Source organism: Malaya genurostris, chromosome 1 (genome assembly GCF_030247185.1).
Source record: "Malaya genurostris strain Urasoe2022 chromosome 1, Malgen_1.1, whole genome shotgun sequence".
NCBI lineage: Eukaryota > Metazoa > Arthropoda > Insecta > Diptera > Culicidae > Malaya > Malaya genurostris.
The window spans coordinates 93,807,296-93,831,574 of NC_080570.1; the positions used below are offsets into that span (position 1 = coordinate 93,807,296).

Below are 24,279 nucleotides of genomic sequence, written 5' to 3' on the forward strand. Positions count from 1 at the left end.
CACCAGCTCAGCACAACTTTTCGTGCCCACTCTGCCTACGGCCTTAGAGTGTCTGACGAAGCGATAAAAATCTGGTATTTGTCAGATATATCTGGCAACCTGGCAACACTGGTCAAAGTATAAATACAAGTAATTTTGAAATCAAGGTTGAAGATGAGAAACTGCTTCATACCAAAATGCGATTTGCTTAATAAAAACAATCCCAAACGAGCAATGTTCAACGTTCCAATAAAGGTACGGCGTCGTGTTTGCAATGGATGTTCTGGTATGTTTTTAATATTCGAATTTTAGGACCCGGTACTCCTCAAACAATGGGAAGCTGTTCTTCCCAAACATCGACCATTGAAGGAGTTTGATCGAGTCTGCGAAAATCATTTTGCGGAAGATGACATTTTACGTTACTGGGAACACACAATAAATGGTCAAGTAGAAAGAATGGAGCGTAAAAAACCGGCACTACGGTCAAACGCAGTTCCTTGTTACATTGAAACAGCGGAGAGTGCATTTTATGAAAACCTTGTAATCCTGAATCGCACTGCGAAAATTAAACGGAAGCAGTGTGTCAAAGCACATAACGCAAATAAAAAGGTAATTTTCAACGTTCTTGAACATTTTGAAGTCTTATTCCTTGTATTAAAATAAAAGGCCTTGTATTAAAATAATTGGCCTTGTTTTAAACTAAAAGTTACAATTGTCTAGACCATAAACGCTTAGCGAAAACGATTTTGTCGTTAATACAACTTACTTTACTATGGGGCGCCTTTTCAAAATTCACTTTCTGCGAGAGTGATAAGATTTTGATTGTGAATATCTCTTGTTGTATTTATCGTTTCAACATAATTTCTGCTACATGCCATCGGAAATATGATAATAATTTTATGATAAAATTTTCAGTTGTATGACATAATCTCAAATAATTCAAAATGAAACTTTTCTGAAATTTTTGGTATCAACGAGTATTTCATAGCTCAGTGATCTGTAGAAGAATTTATATAATCTAACTACCAAAAAATTCGAATTTTTTCAACTTGAACGTGTATTGCAACAACATTGATATGTTCCAATAGTACACTGTTGAAAAACCTGTCTGATTTGACCCATTTGAGCACCAGTCAATCAGAACGCGTTGTGAGGAAGGGAAAATATCTGGTGCTGTCAACTGCATCGCTATAAAAGATGAACATGAACACTTTTCCCCATCATTTTCTGAGCAAAGCTTGTCGAAGCGACATACCGAAGAGCAACATCGAAGACCTCAAACTTTTGAAATGAAGCGAACGCAATTTGAGTCGGAATTCATTGTGAGTTCCAAATCCACCTACTGATTCTACTCGAAATGGATTGTTTCATCTTCTTCGGAATTCAATTGGAAATCAATGAATTCCGAGTCAAATTTCGAACGATTTTACCGGGTGTACACGCCAAGGGCCATCTCAGATCTAAATGCTGATCATGTTGGTCGTGACAATTAAAGGTATTTCTCCGTCCCACATATCATCATTAAGAATTATTTGAATTTTCTCCGTTTCCTACCCAAAGCATCAGATTCATAAAAATGAACGGCAATGCGAAAATTAAGGTATTGATGTAGAACACATCTCTATGTCGTTTCGAGATCACAAAATGTCTGTGTGTATGTGCCAAATAATGCCACTCAATTTTCTAAGAGATAGCTGAACCGATTCTCACAAACTCAGGTTCAAATAAAAGATCTTATGATGCCATAGACTGCTATTAAATTTCATCCCGATCCAACTTCCGGTTCCGGTATCACAGGGTGATGTGCACAAAAAAAGGAAAAAATATATTCACACACGTTTCTTAGAGATTTCTTAACAAACTTAAATTTAAAAGAAAGGTCTTATTTCATTTGAATCCGACTTCCGGTTCCGGAATTGCAAGGAAATATGTGAAAATTTATGAAAAATGTGCACTAGATTTTCTCGGCGATTTCTTAACCGATTTTCACAAACTAAGAAGTATATAAAATGTCTTGAAATTCTGTAAAAAGTCCCCAAAAAGTATTGAAGTGAACAACGACAGTCTTACCCCTCATCATTTGATTCTTGCTTGATGTTCTTTTATTTTATTGTTCGCAAGTTGCCAATGCGACCATTTCCTTTTTCTCATTCTCAATATCAATCTATAAATGTAAACCTCGTGTGTGGACAAAATAAAGACAATCCGTTAGTTAAGCTCAATTGCTTATTTCTATCTATTGAACTGTGCAGACCCTATAGGTTATGGGCCCCGCGTGATGTGAAAATTGAGCTAATCGCGAAGATGTTTATTTCCTTCGAACTTTGTGCGTAGTTGCTGAAATAAAAATTAAAGATGGCAGATTCCAAAGTAGCGATCGAAAAATTGAACGAGCAAAATTATGTAGTATGGAAATTCAAAATGGAGCTTCTTCTGTTAAAGGATGGCCTGTTGAAAACAGTGACCGAACCAAAACCGGATCCTGAAACTGCGGACTGGACCATGAGAGATGGCAATGCCCGGGTGATGATATGATTGGCGGTGGAGAACAGTCAGCTGGTTCACATTTGTCGCCGGAAAACGGCGAAGGAAATGTTGGACACATTGAAGGACATTCACGAAGAGTCGGCTATGTGTAATACACTCCATATTTTGCGAAAACTATGCTCTATGCGTCTGAAAGAAGACAGCAACCTCTTAGAGCACTTGAACGAGATGACAGCATTACAGAATCATTTGGAAATAAACGACGAAGGATTAAAGGAGAGATCGTTTATGGGACTTATTTTGTCAAGCCTCCCACCGTCGTACGGAAGCCTAATAAATGTGATTGAGGCACGTCCGAAAGCTGAGTTGACGTTAGATTACGTCAAAGGTAAACTGCGTGATGAATGGCGGCGCCGACGTGATTGTATCGAAAGCGAGCAAAATGATGAGAGAGCGCTAAAAAGTTCCGTGCGTAATATTTCTAAATTGACCGACAAGAAGAAAAAGAAGAAAGTCGGTGCTTGTCACAACTGCGGGATAGTGGGACATTTCCAACGAGATTGCCCAAAGCAGTTAAAAGAAAAATCGAGTTCGTTCAAGGCGAGATGTGTCTGGCTGCTGGTGAAGAATGTGGTAGTAATCGGTGGTATTTGGACTCTGGTGCCACATCCCACATGACCAGTGATTCATCGCAACTGACTAACGTGGATATTTCGAAGCAGGCGGAAATCTGTCTGGCGGATGGAACAAGGATCAGATCCAGTGGCGCAGGCGAAGGAAAATTAATGTCTGTGACGGGCAGTGGTCTTCGAATGTCGGTTAAGCTGGCAGATGTGTATCATGTTCCGTCGCTCGCTGGGAATCTTCTTTCTGTCAGCCGAATCTGTGATTTAGGTTACATGGTGTGTTTCAACAAAACCGGATGCAAAGTGACGCGGGGTGACGAAGTTGTGCTTGCTGGGGAAAGAAGCGGTGGCTTGTATCGCCTGAAGCATTTTTCGGAACGAGCCTTGATTTCATTATCAGAACCTCCAGAGTTGTGTGAGCATACCTGGCATCGTCGTTTTGGTCATAGGGACCCCGATGCAGTATCTAAAGTTATTCGAGAAAATAATGGCTTCGGCTTTAAAATGCAAAAGTGTAATATTAAGTACACCTGTGCAGTGTGTCTCGAGGGGAAAATGAGTCGAAATAGCTTCCCGAAGGAATCTCTCAGCAAATCTAATGCTGTAGGGGATCTGATCCACACCGATGTAGGAGGTCCCATGGAGGAGGCCACGCCTAGCGGTAACAGATATTACGTGATTATGATGGACGACTTCAGCCGCTTTACAGTGTTATATCTATTGAAAGCAAAATCTGAGGTGGAATCGAAGATCAGCGAATATTGTTGTTTGATGAAAAATCAGTTTGGATATTTTCCGAAAATTGTTCGCTCTGACGGTGGCGGGGAATACTCCAGTGCTACTTTAAAGAAGTTTCTAAATGATAAAGATATTGTTCTACAGCAGACAGCACCGTATTCCCCTCAACAAAACGGTAGAGCGGAGCGAAAGAATCGGTATTTGGTGGAGATGACTCGATGCCTACTGGGGGAATCTGGATTGCAGAAGAAATACTGGGGTGAAGCGATTTGCACTGCTAATTATTTGCAGAATCGTTTACCCACTTCAACCGTAATCAATACACCATACGAGTTATGGTATCGAAAGAAGCCATCGTATGCTCATCTGCGAGTTTTTCGGATCAGATGCATACGTACACGTACCAAAAGAGAAGAGGAAGAAACTTGATACAAAAGCTATAAAGATGACTTTTGTCGGTTATGCGGAAGGGCGGAAAGCTTATCGTTTTTTACATCCGAATGGTGACTGGGTTGTTATAAGCCGTGACGCCAAGTTTCTGGAGATGAACGACGGTAAAGGAGCTGTCCAAATCAAAAACAACGTGTCGTTAAACGAAGCAGTGCAACCTACAAACAATCGAACGGAAACGTTTGATGTTTCAATAGGCAGTAGCGAAAAGTGCGTTCGCGATAATACGACTGAACCTCCACAGGATGACGACGAAATTACGGAAACGACGTCAGATTCTGCAAGTGCGGACAATGGTGGAAGAGATAGTTCAGATTTGGATTCTTCCGTGTTCGAGAATGCTACAGAAGGAGACTCGCCCTTCGCAGGATTTCCTCTGGACGAAATTGCTCGGCGCTCGAAACGATTCACAAAGGGTGTACCACCACGTAGACTAATAAATGAAACTTTTGTGGCAGCTGCAATGAATGACGAAGTGGAACCGACGTGTTTACAGGAGGCATTACAGTGTGACCAAAGTATGGCATGGAAGAACGCCATGGAAGATGAATTGAAGTCACATGCCGAAAATGGAACCTGGGACTTGGTGCCACTACCTGCTGGCCGAAAAACTGTCGGCTGCCGATGGGTTTATAAAATTAAACGGAATGCAACTGGCGAAGCTATCAAGTATAAAGCCCGTCTGGTAGCACAAGGCTACTGCCAGAAGTTCGGACAGGACTACGATGAGGTATTCGCGCCGGTGATCAAACAAACGACTCTGCGAGTATTGTTGGCGGTTGCTAGCAAAAGAGATTTGCTACTGCGGCATTTAGATGTCAAAACTGCGTACTTGAACGGTGTGTTGCAAGAGGAACTCTACATGAGACAACCGGCAGGTTTTGTGAAGAAGGGTAAAGAGAATCTTGTATGCAGGTTAAGGAGGAGCATTTACGGACTCAAACAATCAGCCCGATGCTGGAACCAAAGACTGCACACTGCACTCGAGCAGATGAATTTCAAACGGAGCTCTGCAGACCCGTGCCTCTACGTGAAAACTGTCAACGGAGATCACATCTACCTGCTGGTTTACGTAGATGACATTTTAATCCGGTGCCAGTATGAGGAACAAATCGAGAAAATCTACTTGTTACTTAAGCAGGAATTCAAGATGACTGACCTCGGCACAGTGAACCATTTTCTTGGACTTGAAGTCAAATGTCAGGATGGTAAATATGGAATATCCCTTGAAGGCTATATCGACCGTGTAGCTAAACGCTTTGGACTCTCAGATGCTAAAAATGCTAAATCTCCAATGGATGAAGGATTTACCAAGGTTGCTGTGGAAAGCCCCTCATTTGAAAATATTACGGAGTATCGCAGTCTCGTCGGGGCGCTTCTCTATGTAGCAGTTTGTGCAAGGCCAGACATAGCACTTAGCGCGTCAATTCTCGGACGTAGTGTCATAGCGCTCACACAAGCTGATATGGTAGCCGCTAAACGCGTTGTTCGTTTCTTAAAATCAACAAAATCTTTGTGTCTGTGGTATGGCGATCCAATCGGCAAATTGGTAGGATACTCTGATGCTGATTGGGCTGGCGATTCAAAAACGCGAAAATCTACGACTGGATCAGTTTTTCTCTATTCTGGAGGAGCCGTTTCTTGGGCAAGTCGTCTCCAGCAGTGTGTGACCTTGTCATCTATGGAATCGGAATTTGTCGCTCTCTGTGATACGAGTCAGGAAGCAGTTTGGATTCTTAACCTGATAAAAGATTTCGGCGAAGCTGTAGATACACCGCTAACTATCAAGGAGGACAACCAAAGTTGCATAACATTCGTTACCGCAGAAAGAGTGACACGACGATCAAAGAACGTGGAAACCAAGCAATGCTACGTGAAGGAACTTTGCGAGAAGAAATTGTTACATTTGGAATATTGCCCGACCGAAATGATGATTGCAGATGTGCTCACCAAACCTGTGGGAATCACGAAGCACCGAAAATTTTCTGCAATGCTTGGATTATCTACATGTTGTAGTGGTCGTTGAGGAGGAGTATTGAAGTGAACAACGACAGTCTTACCCCTCATCATTTGATTCTTGCTTGATGTTCTTTTATTTTATTGTTCGCAAGTTGCCAATGCGACCATTTCCTTTTTCTCATTCTCAATATCAATCTATAAATGTAAACCTCGTGTGTGGACAAAATAAAGACAATCCGTTAGTTAAGCTCAATTGCTTATTTCTATCTATTGAACTGTGCAGACCCAATAAAAAGTTGATCCAGATCCGACTTCCGGTTCCGGTATTACAGTGCGCTTAGTGAGTATTCTTTCAAAAGCGATGGCGAAACGAAAAACTTACTGCTAAATTCATCTAATTTGCAGATCTTATTAGTGGATATATAAAACTACTTTGGGTCTACTAGTCCCCGGTTTTCGCTTCTGAAAGCACCGATAATAGTGAAGAATAGCTCCAAAAAAGAAACTCACTTAGATTTCTCAGCAACAATTAAACCGATTTTCAAACTAAAGCTCTCATTGTCTTAAAATAAAAATTTCTATACCCAGTCGGTGTTGAACAGTCGTTCGAACCGCACGCTGTCTGGCTACCTAGAGTTTCATTGATTCAAGGCTTCAGTCTTTTTCAAGGCTACCTAAACCACTAACAGTCTTTTTGAAGACTAACAATTAGCTTTCCTCAAGGCTATACAAAGAGTGATATTCTAATATAATCAGTTTTTTTTCAAGACTAAGAAATTAATCAGCCTTTTTTAAGGATAGCTATTTAAAGAACTATTCTTCGAACTAATCAGTCTTTATTAAGACTACCACAAAATCAGTCTTTATCAAGACTTTTCCAAACTAGGAGTCTAATCGAAGACTAATTTAGCCTAGTTAATTTAATTTCGAATTTCATTCATTTCAAGAATGCCTGCGTCCAACCGGAGAGGCAACAAGCCCAAGGCTAAAAATAATTCAATACGGAATACATCACAATCCGTCATTCAACATTTTTCTAATAACATTCACGATCTTATAGAATCTGAATGTAAAAATAAGAGATAACGGACGGACATCCCTTCCGTTGATTCTATGCCGTTTAACAATATTTACGAGATTCTTCCTGAATCCGATTGTAGCGACATAGAAGAAAATTCTTCTAAAATTCCCAAAATGCACGCTTGTCGTTCTGGAAAAAAACAACAATCTATGCCACCAGTGACGGTGATGATTTCCGAATTCAAAGCATTCCGTACTGAGCTTTCTACTGTTCTCCCGGAAGTAAAAGTTTCAAATCGGACGAAGAGGAGAATGTCGAGTCTTGGTTGATGGATTGGAAGATTATGAACGTCTTATCCGATATTTGTTCGAGAAACTTCATAAATTTTATTCATATGATATAAAATCAGACAGACCCTTCAAGGCTGTCTTGAAAGGCTTATCAAATGATCAAAGTACTGATGAAATTAAAATTGAACTAAAAGAATTGCTTGGTTTTGCCCTTTCCCAAGTAATACTTTAAAAAAAAGAGCGAATGGTACTTCTAAACTACGCTCTTGAATTTCCCATGAACTTTATCTAATACACTTCAATTGAAGTGATGTAAACAATTTGAAAACTAGAAAAAGGTACGTTTCATTTCCCACATTAAAATTCATTGAGAACATTATAAACGGCATAATGGTATTGCAAACTTAACGCAATGTCGTCGTTGCCAAGGCTTCGGCCATGGAACCTACAATTGCCATATGGATATATGGTGTTTGAATTATGGTAAATCGCATTCGAAAGACGTTTGTCCAATGAATGAAACCACTGATAAATCCAATTATTTGAAATGTCCTGTCAGGGAAAACATTTTAAACACTCGTTCGCTTAGACAACAAGTCAAATCAACGACCTTAAATTTACAGAACATACCTGAAAATCAAAAAAAACCGTTACGAATGCCACGCCTAATTCTTATTTATTCTTATTTCTTCGAATTTAAAACAAAAAACAGGCACACCTTCCAATTTGTCTTCTAACGAAAACAATTTATTGACAGGTAGATAGACCACGTCATCATCTTCTTCTAATGACAGTTACTCTTTGGTAACAGGTAGACAAATATCTCTTAATTCTTCTAATGTAAATAATCAAAACACAGGAACGCCTTCCAGTTCATCTTCTAACGAAAACAATTTATTAATAGGTAGATCTTTCAAATCATCTTCTTCTAATGGCAGTTACACTAGCGTAACAGGTAGATGCCATTCGCTTCTTTAACTTATGTTACCTAACAGCTATAGGCCTGGGGTGTCCTTTGTTGTATCAAGCATATGTCTCCACATAACTCGGTCCATGGCTGCTCGTCGCCAGCCACTCAAGGCACGGATGCTTCTGAGATCACCCTCAACTTGATCGACCCACCTTGCTGGCTGTGCTCCTCTTCTTCTTGTACCAGTCGGATTAGATTCAAGAACCATTTTCACTGGGCTGTCGTGCGACATCCTTATGACATGCCCAGCCCATCGTAGACGTCCGATTTTAGCTGTCCGTACGATGGGTGGTTCTCCTAGCAGCTGTTGCAATTCGTGATTCATACGCCGTCTCCACGTTCCGTCTTCCATCTGCACTCCGCCATAGATGGTTCTCAGTACCTTTCTTTCGAAAACACAGCCCAAATACACGAACTCGTCAACCACCTCGATATCGTCACCGTCTATTAATATTCGTAGTGGAAGGCGTAGTGTTTCTTCTCTAGAGCCTCTTCCTCTCATGTATTTTGTTTTTGACGCATTTATGGCCAGTCCGATACGCCTAGCTTTAGCTTTCAGTCCGATGTAGGTTTCCGTCATCTTCTCAAGGTTACGTGTCACAATATCAATAAGCGAAACCAAAAAGTTGTACGTACTTTCGGAAGATCGTGCCACTCGCGTCGATCCTCGCTCTTCGAATCACACCTTCCAGGGCAATATTGAACAAGATACAAGAAAGTCCATCACCTTGACCTAGCTCTCTCCGAGATTCGAAGGGACTCGAGAGCATCCCAGACACTCGGACGTAGCACATCACTCTATCCATCGTTGCTTTGACCAATCGCGTCAGTTTATCCAGGAAACCGTATTCGTGCATTATCTGCCATAGCTGTTCTCGATCGATTGTGTCGTATGCCGCTTTGAAGTCAATAAATAGGTGATGCGTGGGTACGTTGTATTCACGACACTTCTGGAGTACTTGTCTTATCGCGAATATGTGATCCGTAGTGGCGCGGGCTCCAGTAAATCCCGCTTGGTACGGCCCTACGAATTCCTTAGCTATTGGTGATAGGCGACAGCAGAGGATTTGGTAGAGTACCTTGTAGGCGGTGTTCAGCAATGTGATTGCGCGGTAATTGCAACAGTCTAGCTTATCGCCCTTTTTGTAGACTGGAGATACCACTCCATCCATCCATTCCTGCGGTAGAATCTCCTCCTCCCAAATCCTAGAAATCATCCAGTGCAGCGCTCTAGCCAGTGTCTTTCCTCTATGTTTGAGCAGCTCGCCTGGCAACTGGTCATTTGCGTGGTCTTTCTGGTGGCACTTTTTCTTCTGGAAAACCGTGTTCTGTCTGTTCCGTGCCTGTCTGTATCGTTCCTCGTTCGCTCTAGTGCGGTGTTGTAGCATCCTCGCCCTTGTTGCATTCTTCTCTTCGACCAACTGCTGATATTCGCCGCCAAACCAGTCATTTCCTCGATTCGATAACCTCGTACCTAGTACGGTTGAAGCAGTGCTACTCACGGCGGATCTTATATTCCTCCAGCCGTCTTCAAGAGTCGCCGCGCTAAGCTGCTCTTCCGTTGGTAGCACTAACCCCAGTTGTTACGCGTATTCCTCTGCAGTACGAATGTTACGTAGCTGCTCGAGATTGAGTCCCGGCGTTCCTGTGCGATCAGTATTGTGCACCGTCGATAGTTTTGAGCGCATACAAACCGCGACCAGGTAGTGGTCAGAATCAATATTGGCACTGCGGTAAGTGCGGACATTGATGACGTCGGAGAAGAATCGCCCGTGGTCGATTTGATTTTCCGTGTGTTGATCAGGTGATCTCCAGGTGGCTTTGTGGATATCTTTGCGCTTCTTTAAACGAAGTCGATTTAGGCGATATAACGGAAAATATAATGGTCTACCTATAAGATCAACTTTTTCAAATTTCATCCGAATGAATTCGACTTCATCACTTTTTGAAGCATTTCAAATCGGATGGCAATTTGCAATTAATATTAGAATGAATTTAAAATTTAACAGTGATGTTAAACAGAGATGGCATTTCACCAGAGTGATAAACGCTAGAGTCAGATTTTTGCCACACCAAAGATGAAAAAACGAAGCACCGCACAAAGAGGAAAGCGCACTTCTTCTCAGTGTCGAATAGACAGCATTTGAGTGTGTGCTTGTGGTTAAAGCAGCTGGCGCGAGTGAAACACATTCTCTTCGCATGAATCGCTCACACGCGCTCTCGTCTAAATACACCCAAGTGACCACTGGCGCGTGACGGTGAGCGAACACTTCTGTGAACTTCAATTAATAGAGAGTAAATCTGGCCTGGCTATGAAAAATTTGCAAGGAAAATCGAAAATTTTACGATAAATTGTTTTATTTTGCTGATTTTGCGTGTCCACGCTTCATCTACGAAAACCATACAGCAGAGTGCTCACCGGCGTGTACACCTCTGTGAAAGTATCTGCATCCACCTCGGAGAATTTATTAGCTAATGCTCTAGCACTTTGGTGCGATTCAGTGGAAGAGGTAAAAGGAAATAAACAAACGCACTCATGATGTGTGCACACTCTATACAACAGTGGTGTATAAATGTGAAAGAGAAAAGCTCTCGTTGAAGTTGTCAGTGCGAGGGGAGAAATTTTGCTTGCTCTTCGTCACACAGAGGAGATAGACATCTCTGATGTTAAATAATTATTTGAATGTTTTAAATTGGAATGCTCGATCATTAAAATCGAGTGAAGATGAATTTTGTAATTTTCTAAAAGTCACAAAATTCATATTGCCATTGTGACAGAAACTTTTCTTAAACCAAATGTCAAATTGAAAAGCAATTCACATTATGTGGTTCATCGTTTTGACAGGTTTACTGTAATGAGTGGTGGAGTTGCCATTTTTGTGCAACGGCGAATTAAACATCGAATTTTACCTTCTTTCAATACTAAAGTTATTGAAAGTTGAAACCACTGTCATCGATGACAATTTTCAACTGCTCATTCGGTTGAAGAATGTTCGTCGACGACAATATCAACATTCTCGTGATCCTGCTATGAAGTTAAGGATTTACAAAAAAAAATTATACATAGGTTTACTCTTTTGCGAAATTAAAATTTCGCTAAAGAAGTTGAACAAATTAAACCATATTCTAAACCTTTCTGGAAACTTTATAAGGTTCTTAAGAAACCTCAGAAACTAATTGAATAGCCTGTATTCTGCCGCGCAGTTCGAGCGGCGTGCGTCGAGGATTGAAGGAGTGTTTTTCACAATTAGAAAAAACTAATTTTTTCTTCTGTTCTTCTTTAAGCTTTCATTTACTTTTATTAATTCATAATTAAGACTTTTACACAGTGGTAGCAAACTACACAATGGCAGCAAATTGTTCGCCAAATCGTTATCACTGGTTATCTTTTTTACACTAAAGTGGATCTACGCTTCTTGTGCTGTATGTTTTGTTCACGAAAAATAGCTATTATCCCTCAGTGAATGTTTCTTCTTCCACTTGCTACCATCAGGCTATGTGCTGACAAATCCGATATTTACTTTTATTTATCACTGTTCAAAACTGCTTTTCATGCTTTTCTGTAGAGCCACATTTAGCGGATTCTTTTCTTACAACGATATTGTACACGGAATGATACTACTTGAGAACTGACTATTAACACGAGAACGACCTTTTTCCTTTTAGTGTAATCGCGCAATTAATAATATTTTCATTTCGTTCTTAAATTTCATTGACTATGCTCTAAACTATCAGGTGTACAACTTTGCTTCCGCCGTTTTCCGATAGATGGCTGTACCGGCTGAGGCTGGTCAAAATACATAGATGATAATGCCTTTAAAGTGAGTGTGTACAGTGCCTAACGAATTGTCATCGCCATTTCAGTGACAGTTGTTCTTGTTTTCGTATTTATTAAATGTCTGTTTATGTGCCCAATTCTCGCTATTTGCGGGAAGTTTTACTTTTCTGTTACAATTCGAAAAAATGCAGCTGAAGCGCATCGAATGCTCTCAGAAACTTTCGGTGATGCTGCTCTGAGTAAAAGAACGTGTCGGAAGTGGTTTCAACGTTTTAAAAATGGTGATTTCGATGTCGAAGACAAACATGGTGGCGGAAAAGAAAAAACCTTCAAAGATGAACAACTAGAAGCATTGCTTGATGAAGATTCGTGCCAAACCCAAGAAGAGCTTGCCGAATCGTTGGGAGTGAGTCAGCAAGCCATTTCAAAACGTCTCAAGGCCCTGGGCATGATTCAGAAAGAAGGAAACTGGGTGCCGTACGAGTTGAAACCGAGGGACATCGAGCGCCGTCTTTTTGTATGTGAGCAACTTCTTCAAAGACAAAACCGTAAGGGGTTTTTACATCGAATCGTAACCGGTGATGAAAAGTGGGTTCGATACAATAATCCTAAACGCAGAAAATCATGGGAAAGCCCGGGCATTCTACTTCGTCGAAGGCAAAACCGAATATTCACGGCGCTAAGGTGTTGATTTGTATTTTGGGGGGATCAGCTCGTGATTTACTACGAGCTCTTAAAACCGGATGAAACCATCACAGGAGATCGCTACCGAACGCAACTGATGCGCCTTAGTCGCGCGCTAAAAGAAAAGCGGCCACAATATCAAGAGCGACATGACAAAGTCATCCTTCAACACGACAATGCTCGGCCTCACGTTGCAAAAGTGGTCAAAAAGTACCTGTAAACGCTGAAATGGGAAGTCTTGCCCCACGCGCCGTATTCCCCAGATGTCGCCCCTTCTGATTTCCATCTATTCCGTTCGATGGCACACGGCCTGGTAGATCGACATTTTCAATCCTTCGAAGAGTTGGAAAAATGGATTGCTTCATGGATAGCGTCAAAAGAGGACTCCTTTTTACGAGCCGGGATCCGAAAATTCCCGGAAAGATGGGAGAAAGTTGTCGCTAGCGACGGACAATACTTTGAATAATACATCTGTAAGCACTTTTTCGCAATGAAGCTTTTAACTTTGTTGAAAAACTGCGGAAGCAAAGTTGTACACCTGGTATGACAACCGTGACTTGCGATTGATAGACCACTGATTGACGGACTACTATCCGTGCACTTTCCGAAAACTGACTGACTTGTCTACGTTGTGAGTGCCATTGAAAATGAAGTCTCACTGAAATATGATCATATTTCAACTCAAGTGTTATTACCAAATGGCATTATAGAGACGAATTTTGATGAAATTAAGTCAATCATTAGGAAACTTAAAAACATGATGGCTCCTGGTAATGATATAATTTTTAATATTCTTATTAAAAATCTTCCCGATGTGCCTTGAGACTCTTGGTTAAAATTTTCAACAAGTGTTTGTCTTCCCAAAAAGATGGAAAAACGCTAAAGTGATTCCTATCCTCAAACCTGATAAAAATCCAGCAGAAGCATAAATTTATCGACCAATTAGCTTACTTTCTTCTATCAGTAAACTTTTTGAAAAATATATCTTGTTGAGAATGATGTCTCATATAAATGAGAATTCATTTTTTTACCAGAGCAGTTTGGATTTCGTCATGAACATTCAACTACTCATCAACTTGTAAGAGTAACGAACATGATAAAAGCAAATAAATCTTCTGGGTTATCCACTGGAGTTAGAAAAAGCATTCGGCAGTGTTTGGCACAAAGGTTCAATAGCAAAAATGTCTGATTTCCAGTTTCCTATTTATTTGATCAAAATGTTTCAAAATTATTTAACTGATCGTACTCTTCAGGTTGGCTATCAGAATTATAAATCTGAATTGCTACCCGTACGAGCCGGTGTTCCGCAGGGTTCGAGTGTAGCTCCAATCTTGTATATAATCATCCCGATTCTTCAATCCGACGGATTTATGATACGAACGAATCTACACTTTCGTTCGAGTTCGAATTTTGCATTCTTTATTCCGTTCGACTTGTATGATTCGATCGACTCTCGTTCAGGAACACTTGAAATTTCGAACACTAACCATCAAAGCTGTCAACACTACTCACACGTTCTATATTATTTATATTATTAATTTCTTAATCAACGAAACCGTCACACTTGTATAAACAAATTAGAACGATTCTAAACCGAACAGAAGTAATACGTACGCAAGTCGCTTGAGTAATGTTCGAAATGTGCACAATTCGAACGAATGATATTCGAGTTCATACCCAACTCGATCGGAATGCAGAATGGAAATTGCACATTCGATCGGAATATTTCGAATCGATCGACGTACAGAATAGGGGTGAATATTTTCACTTCTGATCTTCCAAATCTACCCGTTGGTTGTCAGTAATCGCTATTCTGTGACGACACAAGTCTGTTAGCCACAGGTAGAAATCTAAGAGTGATCTGCAGTCGCCTACAAAGAAGTTTAAATATTTTCAGTGATAATCTGTCAAAATGGAAAATTAAACCAAATGCAGCAAAAACGCAATTAATTATCTTTCCTCATAAGCCAAGAGCTTATTTTCTTAAATCAAGCAATAATCACATTCTCAAATTGAATGACTTGGAATTGACATGGTCTGATCAAGCGAAATACTTAGGTTTGACGTATGACAAAAAAACTCACTTTCAAGGATCACATTGAAGGAATCCAGGCAAAGTGTAATGAATATATTAAATGTTTATATCCTCTTATAAACAGAAATTCAAAGCTCTGTCCAAAAAACAAATTGTTAATTTATAAACAAATTTTCAGACCAGCCATGCTTTATGCAGTACCAATTTGGTCAAGTTGTTGTTCCACCAGGAAGAAAACGCTTCAAAGAAAACAAAATACACATAATTTAATTTAAAACAAAAGTTGCTACATATGAAAAATAGTTGGATATAATATTCTTATCGATTTATGATGAATTTTTTCCCGCTGATTTAGATTTCACGTACATTTTTAATAAAGATTATATGTTTCTATATGACTTCCATGAATTGTACGATGCATCCGATTCATATGACAAATCTAACGAATATAAATTGTTTTATTATTTCAAAGTATAGTTTGGCGGATTTTTGCACTGATTTCCGAAGTTACGTGTTTTTACGTGGATTTCCGAGTTTTTTTTGCGCGTTTTTTTGTGCTGTTCGTATCCCCCACGTAAAAAAGACTTTAGTGGTTTGATATTCTAGTACGTGAAGGGTGTTTTTTAAGTGTCACTTCCAGGGCCGGTCGCCATCGAGAGAAGAAAACGCGCCCAGGGGGATTTCAATACGGGCCCCTTCGTTTAGTGAGTAAAAAAACGACTTTATCTTCGGGGATTGAACGAGCAAAAAATAGGTCCCAAGCGATGATATGATTATGAGCAATAAGAAATATTTTTTAATCTTCGAATTTTCGGCTTTCTGAACATGATTGGTTCTTATCAATTATATTTGAGCGAATTGCTTCAGTTGTATTCATGCTATCTATGAAAATAAAATAATGCTGTAGATTTTTTGTGTAAAAAACTGTGATGGATATTGTATTGCATGTAGTTTTCATTGAATAATAATCTCTAATTAATTACGAATATGTATCAATATTAGAAACAACATTCAAATAATTCTGTTATTTTTCCAGAAGAAAAAAATGGAGCAAATGGAAGACAATCAATCAGTGACAAAAAACAATGAAGCTGAAAAGGGTAATCTCGATGTCGGTAATATTCAAAATAAAGATAAAGTTGATGATGAGGTAGTTGAGCAAAGTGTTTCCATTGAAGTAACTCAGCTGGCGACCTCAGAGTTCGAAGCACTATATGACGATGTATACGAGGTGGAGTTACCATCGACGCTTTGGGGTATTCACAGAGACCTTGAAAAGACATTCATAACTTTCACGGAGTTCAACAAAGATTCAATGAACATCAGGAAATATCTATATATTGATCAGCAACTACAGTATCGTATGGTCGTCGGGCAGCGAATAATGAAAAAAGGCACTCTTGAAAATGTTTCTACGGAGGCTTTATCAGAATTGCTCTCTACCTTAGATAAAATAAGAGTTCAAAAAGTTATTATAAAAGGAAGTTCTTCTGTGTTCAAAGAATCATGATTTTTTTTATTAATTAGTGTAAGCAAAATCGCGGTACAGAAATAAAAACTTTTATCATTGGTAAATGGATTCCTTGTTCTGTAGTTTCTCCAATTCCAATTGCTTCATGTATGCCAGAAAAATAGTCCAAAGCAAACTGCACATACTAACAAAAGGCACGCGATTCTTTTCTGGGACAACCGAAAAGTTAAATGTCTGTAGAAGAGGCCAGATGCAAAGAGCGACCTGAAACAATAGTTTGCGTAATAGTATTCGAAAATTCGAGTATATAATTTGTTTTTCTTACCTTGTATGTTGGGGGCACTTTAGTTTTTACTTCCAGAAAAGACTCTTCAATCGTTTTAGACTCCATTAAACTCATGCCAAAATAAAAACATGTCATGGCTAGTGGTGTGTAGCTGACTTGTTCGGTGAGCGCCTGCAAGGAATTAAAATTACAAATGTTTAGTATTCCTACTATCATATTCTACAGGAAATTAGAGGTTAGTATTGTTACACCTTATTCCACAGCAAGCGACGTCTACCAAAAACATTTGCCACAAAAAGAAAAACCAAACCCAAAAGAAGTTCCAAGCTTTTTTTAGTTAACGAAAGAGAAATCTGACTATGGAAACGGTTAATTTTTCCTGTGTCTCATTACAATTTTTTAATTACTTACTGCCCTTATATTATGCCCTATGGATTTTCGTCTTTTTAAATTAGTATGACGACTAAAATTCATCCTTACTTTATTTTATAAAATGGCTATAATAGTTTGTTTAGGAAAGTGTACAAAAAATTTCAGTTGATTTTGGGTAGATCTCTGCGAATGTATGCCATCTTAGTTTCGAATATTTCGCGTATTCGAGATTCGTTCGTACGAACGAAACATCCCATTTTTGTTTACACATCCTCAAACGAAATGTAGTGGTTTGGATACGTCAGTTCAATGTTGCATGCTTGCATTGAAAACGGTTCAATCGATTTTTAACATTTTTCCTTTCTAATGTGAAAGTAATTTGCAATCAAATGATACATTTAGTAAAAGACTTTCTGTGAAGCCTTCGAATATTTGCATGATTTCGAAATTTTTTTCGGAGAGTGTTTCAGAACATGTTGATTAATTTCCATACGATTGGAAATGTTTATTAAATGATTTGAAAACTTTTTGGTTTCAAAGACGTTTATTGGAAATTATTTAATTTATAATTGACTTAAATGTTTAAAGAGGAGAATAAGTATATGATAATTTCTTGAGTTTCATAAGGTATCCGAATAATAATAGAATATGATAGTTTCAGAAGGTATTCGAACCACTAAAGCACCTCCTTGTTTAACATGCTTTTAAGTGCATGAGTTTAACAATGTAATAAATATGTAGACTATCGAAAATATTACACAAATAATTGCAATTATCACCTACTTAGGAAGCGATTATATTTTGTTGGTCGTGAAGCGTTTGTTGAACGGCATGCTGCTCGAAATAATCGTTCAGTTTGCAGGGACGGTTTGTTGTTGTTTTTACTTCTACAGAAAAAGTGAGGATATTGCGTGTTATCTTGATATAGAAAGAAAATTTGTTGTTATTCTACATGAAGTAGAAGTACTATACCGGTATGTTACATACATGTTACAGTAGTGTTTATTAAAAAAAAGTGGATAAAAACTTCCAAAATTCTCCAGTAAAACTAGTCCAATGGGGCTCCAACTCCTCATATTAAAAATGGCTCCACAATGGACCTCTGTTTCAGTAGTATGATACGTCCAAAAGTAACTCAAAAGCGGCCCTTACACGATGATTAGAAGTTCCAGTGTTGGTGATTGCCGAAAATTTGACAGAAGCTGCTATATTGCTATCTATATAGTATACAACATTTTCAATCCGGTAGAAGATGCTACAAGAACTCGAGTCTCTCAATGCATGAACCACGAGAGAATTTTTCTACATTCCTTCGCTCCACTTCTTACTCTGAGTATTTCACGGCTCTTAAAAAAAATACAGTCTGATAATGATCGTTGCTGTGTGGAATTTCCCAAGAGAGAATCGCAAGTTGACAATTATCGTAGGAAATGGAATCGATGATTCAACTTGATGATTCTCATACTAGGCTGCAATATTTCAAAACCCTTGTGTGGAGTATTCACAGAAATTTTCATAGACACAACTTATACAAAGATTATATGCACATAGTTAGAATAAGCGGCAATAGTAAAATGATTTTATCGCAATTATCAACTGCCTGTATAAATTCGGATCGCGAAACGAGAATAAGCGACCGTTTGTTGCATCAGAGAAGATCCCCACAGCAGCGTGCTAACCTTTGATTCTCAGAAATGTCATCGAGAGAAATTCGCTCTCGCACTGGTGTCGATTCTATGTTAAATGAGCCATGCCGGGTTTTTGTTGTTGCGATGATTTCCAACTCTCTTTAGCGGACCTTACACTATCATTAAAAGTGTCATTACTAAAAAATAATGTCATTTTTATGAACGTGTAATGGTGCAGTAATGACGAGATTTCTATCAAATTTAAAATACATCATTACTTAGACATCATTAAAAATGACAATAATAATGCTCGTGTAAGGGCCGCTTTTGATGGCACTGATTCAATCATTGAAAAGTTGCCAGTGAACGTTCTTTGATACGATAAAAACCATCCTTGATTAGAAAAGTCATTACTAAAATGTAATGTCATTTTAATGAACGTGTAAGGGCAGTAATGATGGATTCTACATACAAGTTTTGAATGTCATTTCTTTAGTAATCAATTAAAATGACATTAATAATTCTCATGAAAGGGCCGCTAAAGTTTAAGTTTTGCTATGAACGAGCATTAAGGTAAAATTCAGTGCCAAAATAAGGCACGCAAAATTCCAAACACATGAATTGAACGAATCATCGCACAAAGAGTATCGTGCAAAACCGACACATAGAAATAAGGAATATTTTTAGTGATTGAGTGCTGTGGGCTTACGGCACATTTTGTTCGCTAGTAAAGCAGCCCTTTTCTGTGGATAGTTATAAACCATGAGTATTTTTAATTGACTAATATGAGGGAGACATGTTTGAGCATGCTGTTTAACACGGTCAATTTTGTCGTTCAATTCATTACCAAAATGGTCCTATAGCAAAATTGTTTATTTTTTTTTGATTTCAATGCTGAATGTGATACTTGTTGTTGTCGACTAATACATCTAAGTAATTCCTTGAAGACTTTTTAGAACTCAGATACTTGGAAGTTCCCATAAAAAATACGAGTTCTAGAAATTTGGGTACTCAAAACAATACATTACAACTTTATCAGTTGACAAATCCGATCAGCTCTTATGAATCTCATAAAATGCTTCTTTTTTAAATATTATGTTATTATGAATTTCTAGTTTCCAAATTCAGATGTTTCAGATTAGTTTCTTACAACGCTTAATTGAGCTCAAAAATTTGCAAAAAAGGAGAAAATCTTTAGGCGAGCGCTTTTGTTGTGTTGTCAGGAGTAATTCACGCAGTACCGGAAGTCTGCATTTTATACATTTACACTCCAACTGTTAAAAGCGGAACTTCGGAAAAAGTGGATTATATCAGTGCGTCTCATAGCGTAAATAGTAATGGTTTTTCCATTTTCAATTCCAGTATATATTTTAGTGTTTTGGTGATGAATAATTTGAATTAAAGAAAAGAATTCCTGAGATTTTCTCTCGAATAATTTTTAACACTTCAACCAACAAGGTTAAGCGGGGAGTAGGGGATAATTTGAATCAAAAACCATTTGATTATTTTGATTTCATCACCGTGGCATATTTAAGCTAAAATCGCCTTCTTACGTTAAAATTTCCGCCAATTTTGAGGTGAAAAACAACTGTAATATGATAAAGGCAAAATTTCAACGACGTAGAGGGGAGGCATTTTATACCAAAAAAGTATGTTCCAGTTTGGAAAAGAATCGGTTAAGTAGTTTTGCTGGATCGTGTTCATGAACTTCGAAAAATTGGTTTTCAGAAAAATGAACCAAAAAATATTTTTGGTAACTTACACTGAATCATCGATTCAATGTCCATTACTTGGATTAGACTTGCTATTAATGTATTCGCATGCAAGTTTTTGATCTAATAAATCAATATTCAAAAATATTTTCATGTTGAGTCTTTTGATTTTCTCACAACAGTGACCACGCTCTTATGTAACAGACTATAATAATAAATATATTTTTCAATTATTGTACACGACAGTTTGTACATGTACTTAAAACGATAATGCAATGAAAAGTGTATTATTTCTATCATTTTTAATTTACAAAAAGACGAGAAAAATTTTGAAAAATAAATATTCTCGATTCGTGGAATAAAGTCCTACAGAAAATCTTCGATTCTTTCCATTTTCAGCAAAATCTGTGGCGTATGAGAATCGATAAAAATTGCATTTTTTTAAAACCGTGACAAAAAAATTTGTTGCAGCGTTTCAATAGAAAGCGCTCGTTTGCGCTCGCGCTCATATAATAATTTAAATTGTTTTTCACGGAAAACGTTCAGAGTCTATATTTATTTTAATCGGTGTAATTTTATATCGCTGACAACAAATAAGTCGACGGATCGAAATCCACATTGATATTTTTTTTGTAACAATCTCTAATTTCGAAAGAATTTTTTTGCGACTCTAATATGTCAGGGGTGTAAGCTTGAAATTTTCATTTCAAAAGGATTTCCTCGATGGTGCAACATTGTTTCACGTGTTATTCGTTCCAGGAGACAAGCGTAAAATTTTTCCTTGGATGAAACCCAAATCACCTCGACGTGACGTGCTTATTCAGAAATAGTTTTTCAGGTAATTTTGTCGGAAACATATTTTTTGGTAGGGTGGTTCTATTAATTTTCATTTTATCTGAATTTTGACTAAAAAATTAAAAAAAAATCAGATGTTGGGAAGGTTTACAATCTTTTAAATATGTATGTCTTGGCTTTTAAGCATATATTTTCATGCTTCCAATTTTGGTACCACTCAGGGTTTTTTAGTAAAAAATAAATATTTTGGAATTGTTAAAGTGCTTCGGTTTCATTTTTTTAATGTGGAAGACCACAATATTCCATTTTTGCCTTTCTCATATAGGAAGGTTATGCAATCACTGGGAAAACCGACTTTTGAACCGAGGCCCGGAGGGCCGTGTGTCATATACCATTTGACTCAGTTCGTCGAGTACGCAAAATGTCTGTGTGTATGTGCGTATGTGTATATGTAACGTTTTTTGGCACTAAGTTTTCTCGGAGATGGCTGAACCGATTTTCACAAATGAAAGGTCTTATCGTCCCATACAAAATTCCTGAATATTATTTCGATCCGACTTCCGGTTCCGGAATTGTGGGGTAAAATGTGCAAAAAAATGTGAAAAAAAGTGCACTAACTTTTCTCAGAGATGGCTAAACCGATTTTCACAAACTTAAATTCAAATGAAAGGTCTTGTAGTCCCATACAAAATTCTTGAATATTGTTTGAATCCGACTTCCAGTTCCGGAATTATGGGGTAAAATGAGCAAAAATATGAAAATATGCGTTCTAACTTTTCTCATAGATGGCGCAACCGATTTTCACACTTAGGTTCAAATGAAAGGTCCTGTGGTCCAATACGTAATTCCTGAATTTCATCCGAATCTGAATTCTGGATCCGGAAATATAGGGTAAAGTGTGTTAAAAATTTTATACAATCACTGAAAAGGGCGAAAAATGCGTTTTTATCAGTAGACGGTCAAGCAAACCGATTTCGGTTATTTTTTTTAGAATATAAGAGAATTATTTTGAAGAATACCACAGTATTTTAGATGATAGTATGATTGATATGAGAAAGGCATCATTACACCACTAGGTGGATTATAACAGTTTTTTTTAGATTAGGATCACTCTTCTCATACAAATAGGCAGCGCAAATGCCAAGCACTAGTTTAGAAAACGTAACTTGTTGCTTTGACTTACGAAAACACATTAACTTACGCACTAAAATGGTCACGTTGCCTGGAACCAAAGATATCATATTAACAAGATATCCAGCTCTCATATTTCCCGAACAAATCTTTGGCAACATCCTTTTTCGCGACCATGGCGCCCTCAGGCGAGTCCGCATCGAATCACGTATACATAGAAGTATGGGAGAGAAATTTCAAATTCGTACGCGCCAAAATAGCAGCACTGCGCACCCATACAATTGACATGACATGTTGAATGAGACGCCGTGTGATGGCGTTGCTGAACTGAAGATTGCGATCGCTCCAAGCTGACAGGGTCTGCTGGAACCAGAGATGCCAGGTCTGCAGATTTGTCTGTAAATCTGCAGATTTGGGGTATAGTGCTGCAGACATTTTTTGTTGTGCAGACTTTTGAAATTCTCGCAGATTTTTGCAGACTTTTGAAATTCTCGCAGACTTTAGTTTATATTTACAGACTTTTGAAATTTCCGCGACCTTTTTTTTTTTGCTCGCCAAGTCAGTTATGCGTGTCATACTTTATAGAGAAATTGCTGCCAGCAAGACATACTTGCTGATTGCAGATTTTTTTTTCAGATTTACAGACCCTGTCTGCAGATATTTGAAATTTTTACCTGGCATCTCTGGCTGGAACCTAGCCAGTAATATATGAACGTCACGAGTATCACACAGATCATCTGTTCATCTGCTACAGATAAAAGCCGGCTACAGCAGTCGAGAGTTGGAGTGGGTGTCAGAAGTTAGAAGCAGGTTGAGCTGCCCAATTTTTCATTGTTGAAAAAAACCCTTCATGAAAATTTCATTTCAGTGTCAAATGTAACTATTGATATTTTGATCATGTTTTATAGAATAGTTAAATAGCATATGATCGTTGCACAGTGGAGTCTCGTACAACGCAGATTCCATTTCGCCGTCATTACTTATTACTGGAAACTATGGAATTTCAACTGATTTAGCTGTGAACGATTATCTCGGTTCTGTCAATAGTTTCATTACACAATTTTAGGCAAACTTATTGTAGTTTTTCAGACTCGAAATTTAGATCCATCGGGCAGACAATTAGTTAAGAACTCCTCTACCACGAAAAATGCACGAAAGTATACATTTATTCTCAAATTTCAATTTTCTAGTTTATCTTTACCCAACTAGCAATAGACAACTAGTTCTGATACGACTAACTCCAAACTATCAGTTCGTGTTAACACTTCATCCTTTCGACACAGACTAACAGACATGACAGTATAAGTAACTTCTTATAAAAATAATTTTTCGTGATGCACTAGTTCCACCTGTATTGTACTGCGCGAACTATTTACTATCTGTACACCCCTTGTTTTTTTACTAGTTGGTTTCCCCTCGTTCGTCAACACCGATCAGCTGCTTGCAGGGATGCCTGATTTTATCAAAATATTTGAAAATGAATCGTCACATTAAATTATTGGATTACGTTGATAATATATTTAACTTTTTCGCGGAAGGTAACCATTTATTTGACTCAACGTTGTTCATCTAGACTATTTTTTATTGTGTTGGTAGTTTCCACCCAAAATAAGTGGCGGCAGACCAGAAGCAAGTAAATATTGTAACAAAACGGGTTCGATTTTGTCTTGCGTTGGAGGATGAGAAGTAGGCACAATTATGTATATAGTTTTGGCAATATGTATTAAATCTGTATCCTGCATGAAATTCGCATGGACGTATACAAATCAATACATTATAGGTAATTCTGTATGAATGGCAACTCTGTTGATAAATGAAAAAAATAAACACAGTCTAGATGACAGACAGGATGTTTTTGATAGGGTAA

General features: G+C 38.2%; 2 protein-coding genes and 1 long non-coding RNA gene across 5 annotated transcripts in view; 1 reads left to right on the plus strand and 2 right to left on the minus strand.

The window, feature by feature from the left end:
• Nucleotides 1-16,592, plus strand: LOC131425098 (uncharacterized). Of its 3 annotated transcripts, XM_058586693.1 has the most exons (4): nt 2-234; nt 292-588; nt 16,054-16,132; nt 16,196-16,592. In XM_058586693.1, the coding sequence occupies exons 1-4, from the start codon at nt 154-156 to the stop codon at nt 16,525-16,527; spliced, it is 789 nt and encodes a 262-aa protein (XP_058442676.1). In that variant the 5' UTR covers nt 2-153; the 3' UTR covers nt 16,528-16,592. The 3 variants fall into 3 exon arrangements, with proteins under 3 accessions (XP_058442674.1, XP_058442676.1, XP_058442673.1); XM_058586691.1 differs by having other exon boundaries at nt 1-234; nt 16,057-16,592; XM_058586690.1 differs by having other exon boundaries at nt 5-234; nt 16,054-16,592.
• The window catches only part of LOC131426924 (mpv17-like protein), a 14,825-nt gene continuing 7,102 nt past the window's right edge, over nt 16,557-24,279 (minus strand). Inside the window, exons 4-5 of the mRNA XM_058589708.1 lie at nt 16,814-16,945; nt 16,557-16,752 (exon numbers count right to left, since the gene is read on the minus strand). Of these exons, the coding sequence (XP_058445691.1) occupies nt 16,582-16,752; nt 16,814-16,945 (303 nt within the window). The 3' untranslated portion in view covers nt 16,557-16,581. The remainder of the gene's footprint in view (nt 16,753-16,813; nt 16,946-24,279) is intronic.
• LOC131425099 (uncharacterized) lies at nt 17,232-23,645 on the minus strand. The gene is made up of 2 exons (XR_009228942.1): nt 18,134-23,645; nt 17,232-18,033 (listed from the first exon to the last, which is right to left on the minus strand). It is a non-coding gene; the product is annotated as an uncharacterized LOC131425099 (long non-coding RNA).

Excerpts from the sequence above, each read along its gene's own strand:
- LOC131425098 (XM_058586690.1), top strand. The coding sequence starts at position 154 with ATGAGAAACTGCTTCATACCAAAATGCGATTTGCTTAATAAAAACAAT. Across the intron at positions 235-291 it reads TGTTCAACGTTCCAATAAAG|GACCCGGTACTCCTCAAACA; the intron begins GTACGGCGTCGT and ends TTCGAATTTTAG. Across the intron at positions 589-16,053 it reads CACATAACGCAAATAAAAAG|AAGAAAAAAATGGAGCAAAT; the intron begins GTAATTTTCAAC and ends TTATTTTTCCAG.